This window comes from Haliotis rufescens, unplaced genomic scaffold, assembly GCF_023055435.1.
Source record: "Haliotis rufescens isolate VD_foot unplaced genomic scaffold, xgHalRufe1.0.p SCAF_22, whole genome shotgun sequence".
Taxonomy (NCBI): domain Eukaryota; kingdom Metazoa; phylum Mollusca; class Gastropoda; order Lepetellida; family Haliotidae; genus Haliotis; species Haliotis rufescens.
This window is the reverse complement of record NW_025963913.1, coordinates 12,548,797-12,565,447: the sequence shown is the minus strand read 5'-3', so window position 1 is coordinate 12,565,447 and position 16,651 is coordinate 12,548,797. Positions and strand designations below refer to the sequence as shown.

Sequence of the window (16,651 nt, the reverse complement as noted above, 5' to 3'; positions counted from 1 at the left end):
CAAACTATATGACGGCGGTGTGTAAATTGTCGAGTCTGGACCAGACAATCCAATGATTGATATCATGAACATCGCTCCATGCAATTTGGATACGATGACATACATCAACCAAGCCAGCGAACCTGACCACCCGATCCCGTTAGTCGCATGGGCTGCTGAAGACCTATTCTAACCCGGTTCTTCGTGGGTCGACTCATTTACCCCATAATAAATCACAGTAAATATAAAGTAAATCATTTTATTGTCTCTGGAAATACTGATTCAAGTTTTGAGCTAAGAAGATGTCCAAAGACCTAAACATTAGAAGCATGAGGTTAAGAGCTATATATGTGTAACGTTTATCTGTGTATGTACTAGTATACTCATGTATCATTGTTGTCACAAATAACTAACTGTATGGTCACGTTCATGTTAATAAACATACCGTATTATATTGTATTATATTGTTAAAGATTTAACATTTTCTGCTTTATTTAAGTCAATATTATAAACATATAAAAAACGATCTTGAACAGATAAATAGATGAAACTAAAACACATTGACTTACAGATGCTTCGTTAGTCTTTTTCAGAAACGATCGATGTTGAAGCGAAAGCAGTATAAGAGGAAATGGACGTCTCTGATTGGTCAAAGGGATCAATGTTTTCATCTCGCACCTGTCCGCGTTATCGCGTTCGACTCACGAGATCTTGGACTTTTAATTCCCATAATGCTCTGCGCGAGTAACGTTAAGTCTTGAAGTGCGATCTATCGGGATTATAAAATTGAGAGGACTCATTAATCCATTTGTTCTTGATGAGCTTGTATTCGGGGTTTCAATATGGCCTCCGAGAAAAAAGCCAAAAAGGAGAAGGAGATCGTCAGCGAGTTTGAAAGTCATATGCGAGGTAAGTGACCCAGGATAGCTGCAAACAGCATCATGCGCCCGGTGAAATCGACACTCAGACCCCTGTCAAATGTCAATCATTCTTTGTGAGTTTCTCATCTCATAATTTTCCACACACCACAGCGAATTACTGGTAGTCTGTCAAATTTAGACTAGATTTCATACATACAAGCTTTTATTAAAATAATGGAAATATTTGGATATTTTAATGTTATATTGATGGCATGTGTTCTCACGGGTCAGCGACACACCTTTTTTGCCCCCGAGGATAACAACTTCCTCTTTGGAAGTAGTTTGTGGGTGACGAGCCCCCAAAATGACAGTTGATGACAGAGGGAGACTGAACTAAAACGATGCGCGCCCTAATTTAGTGGAGAGTAAATTATCCTCATCTGTTTTAAACAATATGTACAGTCCCGTTAGGAATGTTAAAAGTACATTATTGATTGTAAAAGTTTGTTTTGTAACACTTTGTAATGTTATAGGCTAGTCATACAAATGCATAAAACATCAGCCCATATTGTTGGGATATGGACACATATTCTGGTAATCAAACAACGCTTCAATTGAAGTCTGTGTTAAATAGGTTTCAGATATGTAGATTCTATGCATATACATCGGACAGCCCTACAACCTCCAGGGACAGAAAGAAATAGATCTACCTTTACTAGATGTCATTTTTAGCAGCAACTAGTCCACAGCATATTATTTAATAACAGGGATTAATTTGTTTACAAGTCAAAATATTTACCCATTTCATAAATTGTAGTAAATTACCAAAGCTAATAAATTACAGAACTGTGAATGGTCAGACATTGATAAGCATGACAACTGATAAGAGAAAACTTGTTTTGATATGTGAGGAGTAATGCAAACACTCATTTGAATTATTGAAAGCAGAGTCAGCAGATGATTGTCGAATATTTATGACCATTGTGTAATTGTAACTAGTATCTGACCCTTGAACTGTCACTACAGAGGTGACGAGGCAGCCAGTATATTGCCCGCTAGCCACCAGTGCATGAAGGTGTTATGATACCTGCCCTGTTTACTTGTTCCTGGTTTATTGATAATGCTTCTGTAAACTGACCAGTGAAGCATTGCTACTGTTGAAGGAGACATCAGTAGATTGTAGGCTGTGCCACAAGCACATTACTGTGCTGGAGTGCACACAGCAAGAAGCTGTGAATACAATGTTGGACTTCAACCATGACAGTTATAGTTAACAAAGCCAATGTATTCTTTAGTTAACACATTATCATTTGTTAACATTTTCAAAGCTGATTCCCTTTGATGACAATTACAAACAGTTTTGAGACTGATGACAGCACTGTTTTGATTCTATATTAACACTGACTAACAATCATTCCAGTTGTATATCACTGCCAAGAAGATAAGGAGATGTTTTCATAAAACTAACAACTCATTTCCATCGTAAAATAATTTTTTGAAGTCATTAAAATTGTTGTGTTCTTTGCAAAAGTGCTTTTCTGAACTAAGATATTATATGTTTAGTTTGAAACCTTTTTAGATAAATAGTGAAATGTTTGCTTATCCAAACCAACAAAGGCAACAATGGATTGCTTGAGTCTGATATATGTACATAAAGGGTTTTGTCAGTTAAATGCATGGTACTTAGCAATTTTCCTCCCATATTTTCCTTGTCAGTGATAAGTGATTATGTGGCAACAATAGCAAAGTACTATTGGCAGAGTGGAGTGAGGAAAACAGAGTGCTGCTTGTTGTTCAGCACCTACCCTGCAATCCACCATTGTCAGCCTATCTTTTGACTTGACACAGTTGGCCAGGGTTTGGTGAATTATTATAAGTAGTGTGGGAGCAAATGACCAAAGGCTCAGTAAATCGATCGATCTGGAAAGTCAAAATGTTTATTGTTCTTCAGAAAGGTATAACCGACATAAAATGTCAGGTGAAATCAAAATAAAATCAAGACTGCAGTTAACTGGGTGCAACTCGAATTGTCCACAGGAATTTATAGTCCTACACAAATATAAATACCAATTACCATATTTGACGTAATAAGCGCCCCGCTCTTTTAAGTGCCAACAGTGATATTTGCTAGGGTTGCAACGAATACACTATGAGGTGAATATGATTCCTATAAAAAATATAGGGTAACGAATACGAATATTTATTCACGAATACAATAACAAGTCAGCAGTTGATGTACAATTTATTATATTCAGTGAAAAATAACAACAGTAATTATTTGACATGGTTGGTTAATTATTAATATATTATACATTCATATACTGCATTTATCCAGGTACTAGTATCTGCTCATAAATATTCGATTCTAGTGACCACGAATAACAAATTCAATTCATGAATGGATATGGTTCGATTCACCGAATACACGATTGAATCGTAACAGCCCTATTGGCTAGTGAACAATCCCAATTAGCACCCCATCTGATTGATCAATGTACACAGGACTTATAACACTCGTGTGTTATATGCACTCTTAATTATAGGCTATTAAATTCTGGAAAAATATATCTGTCGTATATAAACATTTCAGGCTGTCAGCATAACCCACGAAATTTACGATCTGTCAACTCTGTTTTTCTCACCAAAATAATATTCTAATAAGAGCCCCCATTTCTAATTTTGAGAGTGCCCTGGGTGCTTCTTACCTCGAATACGGTAACAACTACGAATTACTGTGAGAGATCACAACCATTCTACATGACACCACTGACTCGCTATTGTGCTAATAACTCTGTTTGATGCTTCAGTGGCCTGGCCTGTTCTTATTATCATTCATAAAATACAGTTATGTTGTACCTTTCATAAACACTTAAACATGTGTGACATTGATCAACATAGGATTGCAGTCAAAAGAATCTAATTGGTATCTTGTCAGATGGTAATAGTTGACAGTTTATGCTCTAGGGCTGGGACGATACACCCAATGCCCGATCCGATACGTATCACAATACCTTGTTTACGATCCTGTACGTATCATGATACTTGCATTACTCCTGTTGTGAGTAAGCCATCTTTCTCAAAGACAGGATGTCCAAATACCTGGCACACTGACGATTTATGATTGGCAGTGTCAAGTATGGCGCAACAGATGAAAATATTTATGTTATGTAACACTTAATTAGGCAAACATTAAAGGTATGAATTGATATATTTTACTTAGTATGTGACTGTGATCGATACTTGTATCAAGAAGTAAAAAATGGAGATCCAACAATGCATTGGTGTATTGTCCCATCGCTATTATGCGCATATTTAGCTGAACTTCATCTGACAAAAACACTGAAGGAGTATTCAAAAAATTAACTTCACCCTGGTTAAAGTTAGAAATAGACACGACTAATAACATTTTATAAGGAAATGCAAATATCCACTGTTGATCAACTAAATGGGAAGTTAGGTCTTTGACCTATAATTCACGGATTGACTGAAAGTCGAAATTCCTAGTGGTAGTGAGTATGTAAGTTACAAACTGAAAGTTACAAACTGAAACCACTGATGGACAGTGCCTGCAGTCATCAGCTGGTGATAGACACGGGTTGGTAACTGGAGCTTGTTTTGTCCATAGTTACAGGCTATCCTGATCTTTGTAGCCCTGTATAGATTCATAAATGTTATTTAGTTGATGCAACTGTATTTGAATTGAGTAACGAGCCTGGAAGCTTTGCTTTCTTAACCCACTTGATCATATTATGTTTGGTTACCAATAGACTTATATATTTTGTATGGAGAAAATAAGCGTCAACAATCGATTATTTTTCGATCTTAGAAAACTCTTAGTCTCTGAAATTGTATAATTGGAGCAGCTTAAGAATACAGTACCACAACTTCTTGTGAGGACAAGCCCTGCTGTAGGTCATGTGTCTCAAAGACAAGCAACCAGTTTTTGTGAGAATCTGTTGGACACGAACTTGCGACCTTCTCATTTGTTAGCCTTCGACTGAGCTACATCCACACTGTGAAACAAATTGCAAATTTACCTACTCATGCCTACGATGTTACGAAACTGAACGAAAAGGGTCGAATAGGTGACGGTTACTTACGAAGGTTACGGGTAGGCATTGTGTCTCACGATTTTAGTCTACGGACACTTAGGAGTGATCCCAATGCCATTTGGCACACTCGTCCCACTCCGTAATCTACAAGATGCTGAGTGGTGAGGAATGAGCCGAAATGGCACCAACATAAAACGATGGCAGGTGTCGGATGTCAAACTCGCGGGTACGCATGAATGACATGGTATTAGTCGGGTGATTTTTGTGACTGAAAAGTGTGGTAGGGAACACTGTAAGGATAATGTGGATAATTGTAAGGAACGAGGGCGGCATGAGCATGGCTAGTGATGAACAACAGTGAGTTCGCTTTTGAATCAGTACTGAATAAATGTAGCGGGTGAAAGTGGAATGTTCCAGGACAGTTTCCAGTTTCCAAAATATTTGACACTAAACCATTTCCCTGCTTTTTTAACGTTTTTGTGTGAAGAATATTAGGAGCCGCTATAGAATCTATAATAGCCTAACCCTAATGATTGTAAAGCTTGGGTTGATAGATCATATAGGGGATCCAAGGGCTAAGGATAGAGTTCTGGGTAACCTACCCAAACAATGGTGACATTTGGATTTGTTCAGCACCAGTATAATATACCTAATAAACTAACTGCATTCCTGTGCATAATAATGAAAATTAATGAACCGAAAAAATAATATTATATGTATATATTACTTCCCATTTATAATCATTTTCATCAATTCAATTATGAAAAAAACCAAAATAAAAAATATATATTGAAGATAAAAGTGCTTTCATATACTAGCGCTTGCTATAAAATGTGCTGCTGCAGGCTATATTTAGAAAAGAAAACATTCAAAACTCTCAACATTATTGGGTTATTCAATGACATTGCCTATAGAGATGATAGATCACTGGGAGGAGCTTATGCTGGCTACTGGCGATAAAATACTACAAATTACGTCATAGGGTATTGTGATGTGTTTGAAAAGCTTGTTGTACTGTATTCTAAAGGTAGACCTGTATTTTGTGTCATAGAAACAAACATCTTTATTTGAAAAAGAGACCCAGTGAGATGGGAGATTCACAACCTGTGGAAAATCTAGACTAACTTCAGATTTAGGGCTATAGCATTACAGTAAAGGTGGGTTGGAAGGGGAAATAATAGGGGTGAAACGACACAGCAAGGTCACGTTATGATACATATTGTGATACTCATATTTATGTCAAAACTCATGGAAACTGCTTGACTATAATATTTCAGAGCAGTGTTCAAAAAGAAAAAAGAAGCTGTAGACACATGTTCATAGCGGCTATTTTTAGTAGTGAACTTGAAACACTAATTATGACACATTTTGCAATATTTGTCTGACAAAAAGGCGTGGAGGCATTAATCAAGTAGTTAAGTAATTTAATTTATCAAGTGTATTGTCTTGTATCGATACTGTAAAATAATGTATCATGTATGGTATCGTTGCATAAACGTCATGATGACAGCCATGTTGTGATCCTGAAACCACTGTGTTGGTTTGTATACAAATATGACACCAGTATACTGAGAATAGATGGGTTTATGTGCATGCATACAGATGTATTTCATCATTGAATCTCATTATTCAGTGTAGGGCAAACCAGTAAACTCAAATCCCTTCTCTTCCCTCATCTCCTTATTAGCTTATGGCGTCTGTCACCAGCCTATACACATCTCACTAGTTCTGCCAAAACAGGTGACCTTGAAACCCTCCATTGACCATTCCCCCTACTGCTGCCCGGCCACACACAACACAAAATGTTTCCTGATATGCACTTGAATCTTACATGAGATTTAACATGTATATGTAACTAATTAATTTGGTTGTAGTTAGTGGACCCAGCCATATAATTCTATTCTATCTCCCCGCACGTGATTGCGAGAACTACATGTTGACATAGAATTAAACTACAACAAATATGACTTTTATCGAGTCAAAGTATGGCATTTATGATATATGTATCCATTCTCTGTCAACTAAAAATCGTCTCAAAGCGTCAATAGCGGTAATCTGACTGTGTTTGCTGTTAATAATGGTGAGTTGTGCGATCTTCCGATCGCTTCACACACGATTTCGCTGAAATTAATTAAAACAATATTAAAAGGAACTTTGAATAAAATTAATTAAATAACTTACAAACATACTCCAGATCATGCAGATAAACAATGAAAATTTTTTATAACCAGACAGTGTAATTACACGATTAATTTGCGTACTTTAGTATGGATGTTTTTACATGGTATTTCCGGTGTTACGTGCTCACGGTAGTGTCTTTGCGTTGGGGGAAAAAAACATCAAAACTCATTATGGCGTGTATAATGCGCACCCCTTTCTACAAAACTGTGTTTTTGGAAAAAAAGTGTGCACAATACTCAAGAAAATACAGTACTTTAGACACAGTTGATGTGCAGATTGATTGTCAGTGGGAATTTCTAATTGTATGGAGCTGATGCACGCACTATGAAACTGTAACTGAGGACTCCTTCCTAGTGATGCCTGTTGAAGACAACTGTGTTGACGGACCGTGACATTCACCAGTAGCCTACTTGTACACACACCTGGCAGACTGCACTTGGTCGACTGGTACACTTACTCTCACTTGCATTGCTATTAAAGTGCCGAAGGTTGGAAAACTGTGACACTTTTCACTGCTGGATATTTCACTGACATTTATCTGTAAGAAGTATTTTCACTTGAAAGGTTACATCATCTTCGCTGAAGAGAATTTTGTGTGACTGAGATATAATAGTGATGTTCTGTTGCATGGTAAAGTTGATACCTATGTATAATTTAGGTTGATTACAGTATGAATATATGTTTGTAATTTTGACTTTGCTAGGATTGATTAAGTTGTCATCCTTGAGTTTCAGGAGACCTGTCTTGTATATTCAAACTGTTAGGGTTAATGGCTGCTGTTGTGGGAGACATGTCTTCTATATTCAGACTGTTAGGGTTAATGGCTGCTGTTGCAGGAGACCTGGCGTGTATATTCAGACTGTTAGGGTTAATGGCTGCTGTTGCAGGAGACCTGTCTTGTATATTCAGACTGTTACTGTTGGGTTAATGGCTGCTGTTGTGGGAGACATGTCTTTTATATTCAAACTGTTACTGTTGGGTTAATGGCTGCTGTTGCAGGAGACCTGTCTTGTATATTCGGACTGTTAGGGTTAATGGCTGCTGTTGCGGAAGACCTGTCTTGTATATATAAACTGTTAGGGTTAATGGCTGCTGTTGCAGGAGACCTGTCTTGTATATATAGGGTTAGGGGGTCTGTTGTTCGAATCCAGTTGTCTTGTCGATTATTGGTTACGCGTGGATGGTCTCTGACTGCATTCGTCTGTTGCCAACGTTGCCATAAACACCAAATGGTGTTTCTGTGGAAGTTAAATTGTCTTGCAACATCACATTGACTCGATCCTGTTTCAAGCATACCAATGATTGGCAGACGCTTATTTTCAGACAGGTGTGGCATTTCGCAATGTTAAATAATTGCGTAATTTTGTTGTTTTTCTGAGTGGTTGTTGTCAGCACGATGCTGAACAATGCATATGGAATCCCATTAACGCACATGGTTTTATACCCATTCTTTGGTAGTGAAATGCATGGGGCTTGCATAAAAGGCAGCTTTAGCATGGAATGCTTGCTTTTCTGTAGCAGTTGCGTTTTTGTGACTTCATTCCATACATGTACTACAATATTGAAAACCAAACTTTACTAAAAAAATACACTAAAATATTGGTGTCACAGGAAGTTTTGTTGTTGAGTATATAAACTGTGAGGGTAAATGGCCGCTGTTGCAGGAGACCTGTCTTGTATATTGGAATCTGTGAGGGTTGATATGGTTTGACTAAGAGATCCTACTGTATTCTGACTTGGAGATCCTACTGTATTCTAACTTGGAGATCCTACTGTATTCTGACTTTGATATCCTACTGTATTCTGACTTGGATATCCTACTGTATTCTGACTTGGATATCCTACTGTATTCTGACTTGGATATCCCACTGTATTCTGACTTGGATATCCTACTGTATTCTGACTTTGAGATCCTACTGTATTCTGACTTTGAGATCCTACTGTATTCTGACTTGGATATCCTACTGTATTCTGACTTGGATATCCTACTGTATTCTGACTTGGATATCCTACTGTATTCTGACTACTTTGAGATCCTACTGTATTCTGACTTTGAGATCCTACTGTATTCTGACTTTGAGATCCTACTGTATTCTGACTTGGATATCCCACTGTATTCTGACTTGGATATCCTACTGTATTCTGACTTTGAGATCCTACTGTATTCTGACTTTGAGATCCTACTGTATTCTGACATTGAGATTCTACTGTATTCTGACTTGGATATCCTACTGTATTCCGACTTTGAGATCCTACTGTATTCCGACTTTGATATCCTTCTGTATTCTGACTTGGAGATCCTACTGTATTCTGACTGATTTGTTGTGAACATAGTGTCCGTGTAAGTGTATTGGATTAGGAGCTACTTTAGAAACCAAACACTGTGGCAGTACCTGGTCCAAAATATTCAAGAAATGTTTTTCAGGTGATCAACTTGGGGAGGTGGGGTAGCCTAGTGGTTGATAGTGTTTGCTTGTCACGCCAAAGGCCCTGCTTTGATTCCCTACATGAGTATAATGTGTGAAGCCCATATCTAGTGACCCTCATGGTGATATTGCTGGAATATTGCTACAAGTGGTGTAAAGCCATACTCACTCACTCTTAGCTGATCAACTAGGTTTTTGATTAACCCTGTTAGAGACCTCATGTCTGACCTCCAGCTCAATGGACCATATCATTACTGACCTGTGATACACATATCTACCTGAGGTCATCTTAGTGTGTGTTACTGATCTCTCTGACCTGTGTTTTGCATGGATGGGCATGTATTCCCTACATCCCCAGCCACCTTGCAGCCCCAGTATATCCCCAGCCGCCTTGCAGCCCCAGTATATCCCCAGCCACCTTGCAGCCCCAGTATATCCCCAGCCACCTTGCAGCCCCAGTATATCCCCAGCCACCTTGCAGCCCCAGTATATCCCCAGCTGCCTTGCAGCCCCAGTATATCCCCAGCCACCTTGCAGCCCCAGTATATCCCCAGCCACCTTGCAGCCCCAGTATATCCCCAGCCACCTTGCAGCCCCAGTATATCCCCAGCTGCCTTGCAGCCCCAGTATATCCCCAGCCACCTTGCAGCCCCAGTATATCCCCAGCCACCTTGCAGCCCCAGTATATCCCCAGCCACCTTGCAGCCTCAGTTTATCCCCAGCCACCTTGCAGCCCCAGTATATCCCCAGCTACCTTGCAGCCCCAGTATATCCCAAGTCACCTTGCAGCCCCAGTATATCCCCAGCTACCTTGCAGCCCCAGTATATCCCAAGTCACCTTGCAGCCCCAGTATATCCCCAGCTACCTTGCAGCCTCAGTTTATCCCCAGCTGCTTTGCAGCCCCAGTATATCCCCAGCCACCTTGCAGCCCCAGTATATCCCCAGCCACCTTGCAGCCCCAGTATATTCCCAGCCACCTTGCAGCCCCAGTATATCCCCAGCTGCCTTGCAGCCCCAGTATATCCCCAGCTGCCTTGCAGCCCAAGTATATCCCAAGCCACCTTGCAGCCCCAGTATATCCCCAGCTGCCTGGTACTGTTTAATGTTAGTTCTCAGAAAATAACAATCAACTTTAAGTAACTTTAACCCCTGACCATTGGGCGTGCAACTTTTCAAAACTGACCATATGTCAGCAAAATAGACTGTCTCGGACTGTCGGGCAGGAGGTATTTTAAACACTGATAATCCAAATTCAAATCCCAATCCTCATACATGTATGTTAGTGTGGTAATTTGGAGATGGATGGAGATTATTAGACAAGTGCTAAAGATATTGATGAAGCAACTATTTTTGGCCTGGGATAGTGTTTGTTACAAGACAGTTGAGTATGCAGTTTGTACTGTGTCTAGATGGTATGATCCACCTATCACCTGTATTGAATGCCCCAGGTTAACAGTCAGGGATTAGAGCTCACTGCCTGGCTATTTCCAGTGCACATCCAGATCAGCTTCTCTCATCACAGATATTCTGGTGTCTAGTATCTCAACATGTTGGCTTTTTGCCATCTTATAACTGCATAACATCTTTGCCAAGTACCTTGGAGCCCACAAAGATCACAAGTTATAATGAAAATCGTATAAAAATTGAGTTATACTTACTTACTTTCTCACTGGAATTGACATAACAAAAAACCCAGTAATACAGCTTCAAGGGAGTTTAGTGCATCAGTCTTCGTTCAACTGTGTCAGTGCATGCTGACATGGCAAGGGTTTGCCAATCAAGTCTTCTGCTCATTTTAAATCAAATGTTTTACTTCTGATAAGGTAACACTGACAGACCTATTTTTCTGAGCCTGAAATGGTGTGTTTCCAATGTTTGTGCTATTTGCTGTGAGTGTTATAGTTTGTATTAGTTGAGGTAGGTGTGTTATGTAGGGGAGAGGAAGAGGGGACCTTGTAACAAAGGAAGAAGATCGACTACCTGTCCTCAATGGCAGTTTTATACACCTGATCTGAGAAAACAGCAGTTGGAGAAAGGCGTGCTGTCAACAGTCAACATCTTGTGTCAAAAATGTCAATACTACCTTTCTTGGCCTGGGACATAGCTCCTGTGTGTGGCTTGGTTCTGACAGGGAGGGATTTAACTGGATAAATATTGTTTGTGTGGCCCTGTGTGCAACTTTTTTTTGTTCAATGAAGAAATCAAGTTTGAATTGATATTTGCATGTGTTGGTTTATTTAGTCATAGCCAAATAGTGAATAAAATAAAAAATATGCCACTCATGTGTGCACATGCCTTAAAGATTTAAGTTTGCCTGCACTGTTGTTAAGTTAAAGGTTTTGTCCTATTACTCTCTATTGAGGCTGATTACTTGAAGAATATTGTGCACTTGTTGATGCTCATATGAGATCATATCACAAATTGTGACAAATCTGCCTTTAAGTACATATTTTATGCATTTGACAACAATACCTTGGTCAAAGTATTACCTTCCTGAAACATATTCAAAGACAAGATGGAAAATAAGCATAAATTTGATAGAATTGACAGTAATTAAACACACTTTCAAAAACTTGAAAAGGGGAGTGTAAACAGTCTCAGGTTGTTTAAATAAAGCATCTTACTTACTCTCAATTATTTTCAGACAGACTTTGGTAGCAGGAGTCACACATGTAACACGACAACAAGATATACCATATATCTGACAAAAACAGTTATTCTTTGGGAGCAGGTCGGAAACCTTGAGATGTAACTCAACACTGCATATTTGTAGACTTTGTTTTTCTTGTCTGCCCGTTTCTCATTAACAATAACATTCCTTGTTGACATATTCCTGTCCTCCTGGCTGCTAGGCTTGCAGTAGCCATGTTTTTCGTCTTCCCATCAACTGCTGCTGTTTGCTAGTGTGAGCTGTCAGTCGAGGTTGTGTTCTATCACTTCAGTGCGAAGATGTACTGAGGTAGATAGCATGTTGGCGCAGAGCCGATATTGCCAGCTGACCTCTTTCATTTGACTGTTGTGATGTTCTCTAGAGCCTGCCTTCACCAAACATGTACCATGTTGATAAATGTAGGCAATTGTCCATTGAAAGGTGTCTGCATGCTCTGCACTACAAGTATTTGTTGGAAACACTCTTATTTAAATAAGTCAGTTTGTTATGTAACAGAGTTCTTGCTTCACATTTGACAACCTTATCAGTTTGAATTCAATGGTCAGAAGATAGTTTTTTTTATTATTTTCATAAAATAATTGTGGTGGTGCTGACTTAGAGCAGTAGACTTGCCAATGTACTTATCGTTACAGCAATGATACCACTTACCATAGAATATATGTAACATGTGAAAACATCCTTACAAGGGGCCCTCAAGCCACAGCTGTCAATATATCAGTGTATCTTACAGAACTTGTTGAGGCATAGCCAAAGATCAGCCTTGCCACTAGGAAGGGATGACGGAATGAGATAACAATGTTAAAGCACTGCTTCCTATTGGCGGTTATCATATCACTCTCGTTTACACTGATGCCGTTATTGAATTATCTCCCCCTTTCAAGCTACAGACTTTGTTTAAGAGATATTCTTAGCCGGTATTGCAGATTGTATACACATACATTCTGGTCCTGACACGCGGCTCCCCCACCCTTGCTGAACCCTGCAAGCTTTGCAGGAGTTAATGTCTCCTGGTCTTGCTCATACTTCCTATATTATAAAGACATATGCCCCGAATACATCTGTTGGGTAAGGACAGGGCCAATATGGCTAAGTTCAATAAAGGCTCTTAACACAATGTCTGTTGCAACTCCTGTAGGTTAGTGTTGTCTTACAGTAGTGTCGGTGCTAACGCAGTCTGAAGAGGGCCCATATATGTTTCAAACTTGAACAGTATGGCTTAATAATGGTAGCTATCATTTTTCTCTGCTTTCATAATTTCTATATTTCATGTCAATGACTACACATCTTTTCATAGGAATGTGTATCATAAATTGTTTGTTTCAATCAGGGGTCCGGAAACGGCCATATGCGCCGGACATGTCTGATTGGGAATCTCAAATGTCCGGTTTAAAATTTTCTCTCCGGACATTTTAAAAAACAAACAAAGGTACCTTCAGGGTCCAAATAATTGAATGAAATTTTGAACATAATTAATCAAATATATTGCAAACATTAGTCCAGATAAATAATGAACAATTTTTTTATTTCCAGATGTTACAATAATAGGATTAAAATGCGTACTTCAGTTCGGATTTGTTGACTGGTATTTCCGGTGTTAATTGATCGCGGTGGTCAGCTGATAATGTTTTCTGAGATGGGGAAAAACATCATGTCATTGGAAAACTTGATTTTATTGAAAATGTTAGTAAATTTTGGGAGCCATGCTTTACCGCATGCTATAACCGAAGCACGCAATAACGAGGGAACACTGTATGTAACAACTTGAGATTTCTGATAACCTGCAGGTGTAACACTGAGATTTCTGGTAACCTGCTGGTGTAACACTGAGATTTCTGGTAACCTGCTGGTGTAACACTGAGATTTCTGGTAACCTGCCAGTGTAACACTGAGATTTCTGGTAACCTGCTGGTGTAACACTGAGGTTTCTGGTAACCTGCTGGTGTAACACTGAGATTTCTGGTAACCTGCTGGTGTAACACTGAGATTTCTGGTAACATGCTGGTGTAACACTGAGATTTCTGGTAACCTGCTGGTGTAACACTGAGGTTTCTGGTGACCTGCTGGTGTAACATTGAGATTTCTGTTAACCTGCTGGTGTAACATTGAGATTTCTGGTAACCTGCTGGTGTAACACTGATATTTCTGGTAACCTGCAGGTCGAACATTGAGATTTCTGGTAACCTGCCGGTGTAACACTGAGATTTCTGGTAACCTGCAGGTGTAACACTGAGGTTTCTGGTAACCTGCCAGTGTAACACTGAGGTTTCTGGTAACCTGCCAGTGTAACACTGAGGTTTCTGGTAACCTGCTGGTGTAACACTGCGATTTCTGGTAACCTGCTGGTGTAACACTGAGGTTTCTGGTAACCTGCCAGTGTAACACTGAGGTTTCTGGTAACCTGCCGGTGTAACACTGAGATTTCTGGTAACCTGCTGGTGTAACACTGAGGTTTCTGGTAACCTGCTGGTGTAACACTGAGATTTCTGGTAACCTGCTGGTGTAACACTGAGGTTTCTGGTAACCTGCCGGTGTAACACTGAGATTTCTGGTAACCTGCTGGTGTAACACTGAGGTTTCTGGTAACCTGCTGGTGTAACACTGAGATTTCTGGTAACCTGCTGGTTTTAACACTGAGATTTCTGGTAACCTGCTGGTGTAACACTGAGATTTCTGGTAACCTGCTGGTGTAACACTGAGGTTTCTGGTAACCTGCTGGTGTAACACTGAGGTTTCTGGTAACCTGCTGGTGTAACACTGAGGTTTCTGGTAACCTGCTGGTTTAACACTGAGATTTCTGGTAACCTGCCAGTGTAACACTGAGGTTTCTGGTAACCTGCTGGTGTAACACTGAGGTTTCTGGTAACCTGCTGGTGTAACACTGAGGTTTCTGGTAACCTGCCGGTGTAACACTGAGATTTCTGGTAACCTGCCGGTGTAACACTGAGATTTCTGGTAACCTGCCAGTGTAACACTGAGGTTTCTGGTAACCTGCCGGTGTAACTTTGAGATTTCTGGTAACCTGCTGCCTGCTGCATTCATTGTACAATTTTTCCAGTGTTTCCACTTCATAACCATCCATGTATTTACATTATCATGTGTCACATTGAAGGCTGCAGTGAAAGCCAGGTTTGTTGGGTTTGTGTCAACCATAATGTTGCCATTTTCCACAAAATCACTTGAACAGGTGACTAAAGCATTGGATAACTCCTTGTGTGGGTACAGAGTGTGAAGCCCATTCTTTGTGTCACCCAATGCCATTTTGTTGGAAGTTAATTTATTGGTTTGTTATTTTTGGATTACAAATATAATCACATTTATTTGCTGAAGTCTGTCCAGTTTAATATCCTATTCTCTGTCACAAGAAAATCACAAGTGCTTGCTTTGTTTATGTGAATACAAAAATAGTGCTTTTGAAAAGTTTGAAGTGCCAGAATCCATTTCCTCCAACTTATTTATCTGAAATTTCCAGATAATTTTCAAATAAAATCATGTTGGCCAGTATAGATCACAATCAACCAAGTGACAGATATTCTGAAATGCATTCTAGCTTGTCATTGACTGACAGGAGAGAGAGGGTAGCCATGATGGCTTGGTTGTAACTGATAGCTGAGCTGGCGTACTTGTGCTTTCAGTGGGGTTCAGGAGTAGGCAAAGTTCAGGTGTAAGACTGGAGGTGATCAAAGTATCGTGGGAGTACTTGGCACTGACTGTCTTTGAATCGTTGCCAGCTCTTCCAGATGAAACAAGGATAACGGCAGACAGACTTGCTGCAGGTTGCTTACATGATATCATACCTGTGGTGCACATTTTTCTAACATCTTTGATATCATTCTTGATTATTATCCCCCGCCATGAAGGGGATATTGGAGTGGGTGCTGTCTGTCCTTACGTCCGTCCGTCCGTCACATTTCGTTTCGCATCCAGAGCAAAATACAAAAACCATGAGAGATGTCTTAACCAAACTTGGCACATGGATAGGTCTAGTGGTGAACTGGTACCTTTTGATAGTTTGGGATTTAAAAAAAATTAAAAAAATTGAGTTACCTTGGCGATGACTTTGACTTGAAGATGGTGGTAGTGCTCCATTCTGGTGCAGATCTTGAAAATCGTACAATATTTCTTCACCAGATTTGGCACATAGATGGATCTAGTGGCAAACTGGTGCCTTTTGATAGTTTGGGATTTTAAAAAAATGCATTTTTCGAGTTTCCATAGCAACGACTTTGACTGTAAATGGTTTCAGGTTTCCAGAGCAGATCGTGTGAAGCCCATTTCTGGTGTCCCCCGATGGATATTGCTGGAATATTGCTAAAAGCGGCGTAAAACCATACTAACTCACTCACTCACTTACTCCATAGCAGATCTTAAAACATACAATATTTCATGCCTTACACACAACCAGCCATGTCATATTGGTGGGTGGTATGAGTATTTCATGCTTGAATATTTTCTGATTTTTCTTCCATGGTACGATGGTTTCA

The 16,651-nt window shown here is 39.6% G+C and overlaps 1 protein-coding gene across 1 annotated transcript in view; it reads left to right on the top strand.

Moving 5' to 3' along the window:
* Nucleotides 1-697: 697 nt before the first annotated feature.
* Nucleotides 698-16,651, top strand: part of LOC124118552 (SLIT-ROBO Rho GTPase-activating protein 1-like) — a 207,929-nt gene continuing 191,975 nt past the window's right edge. Inside the window, exon 1 of the mRNA XM_048401518.1 lies at nt 698-888. Within this exon, the coding sequence (XP_048257475.1) occupies nt 822-888 (67 nt within the window). The 5' untranslated portion in view covers nt 698-821. The remainder of the gene's footprint in view (nt 889-16,651) is intronic.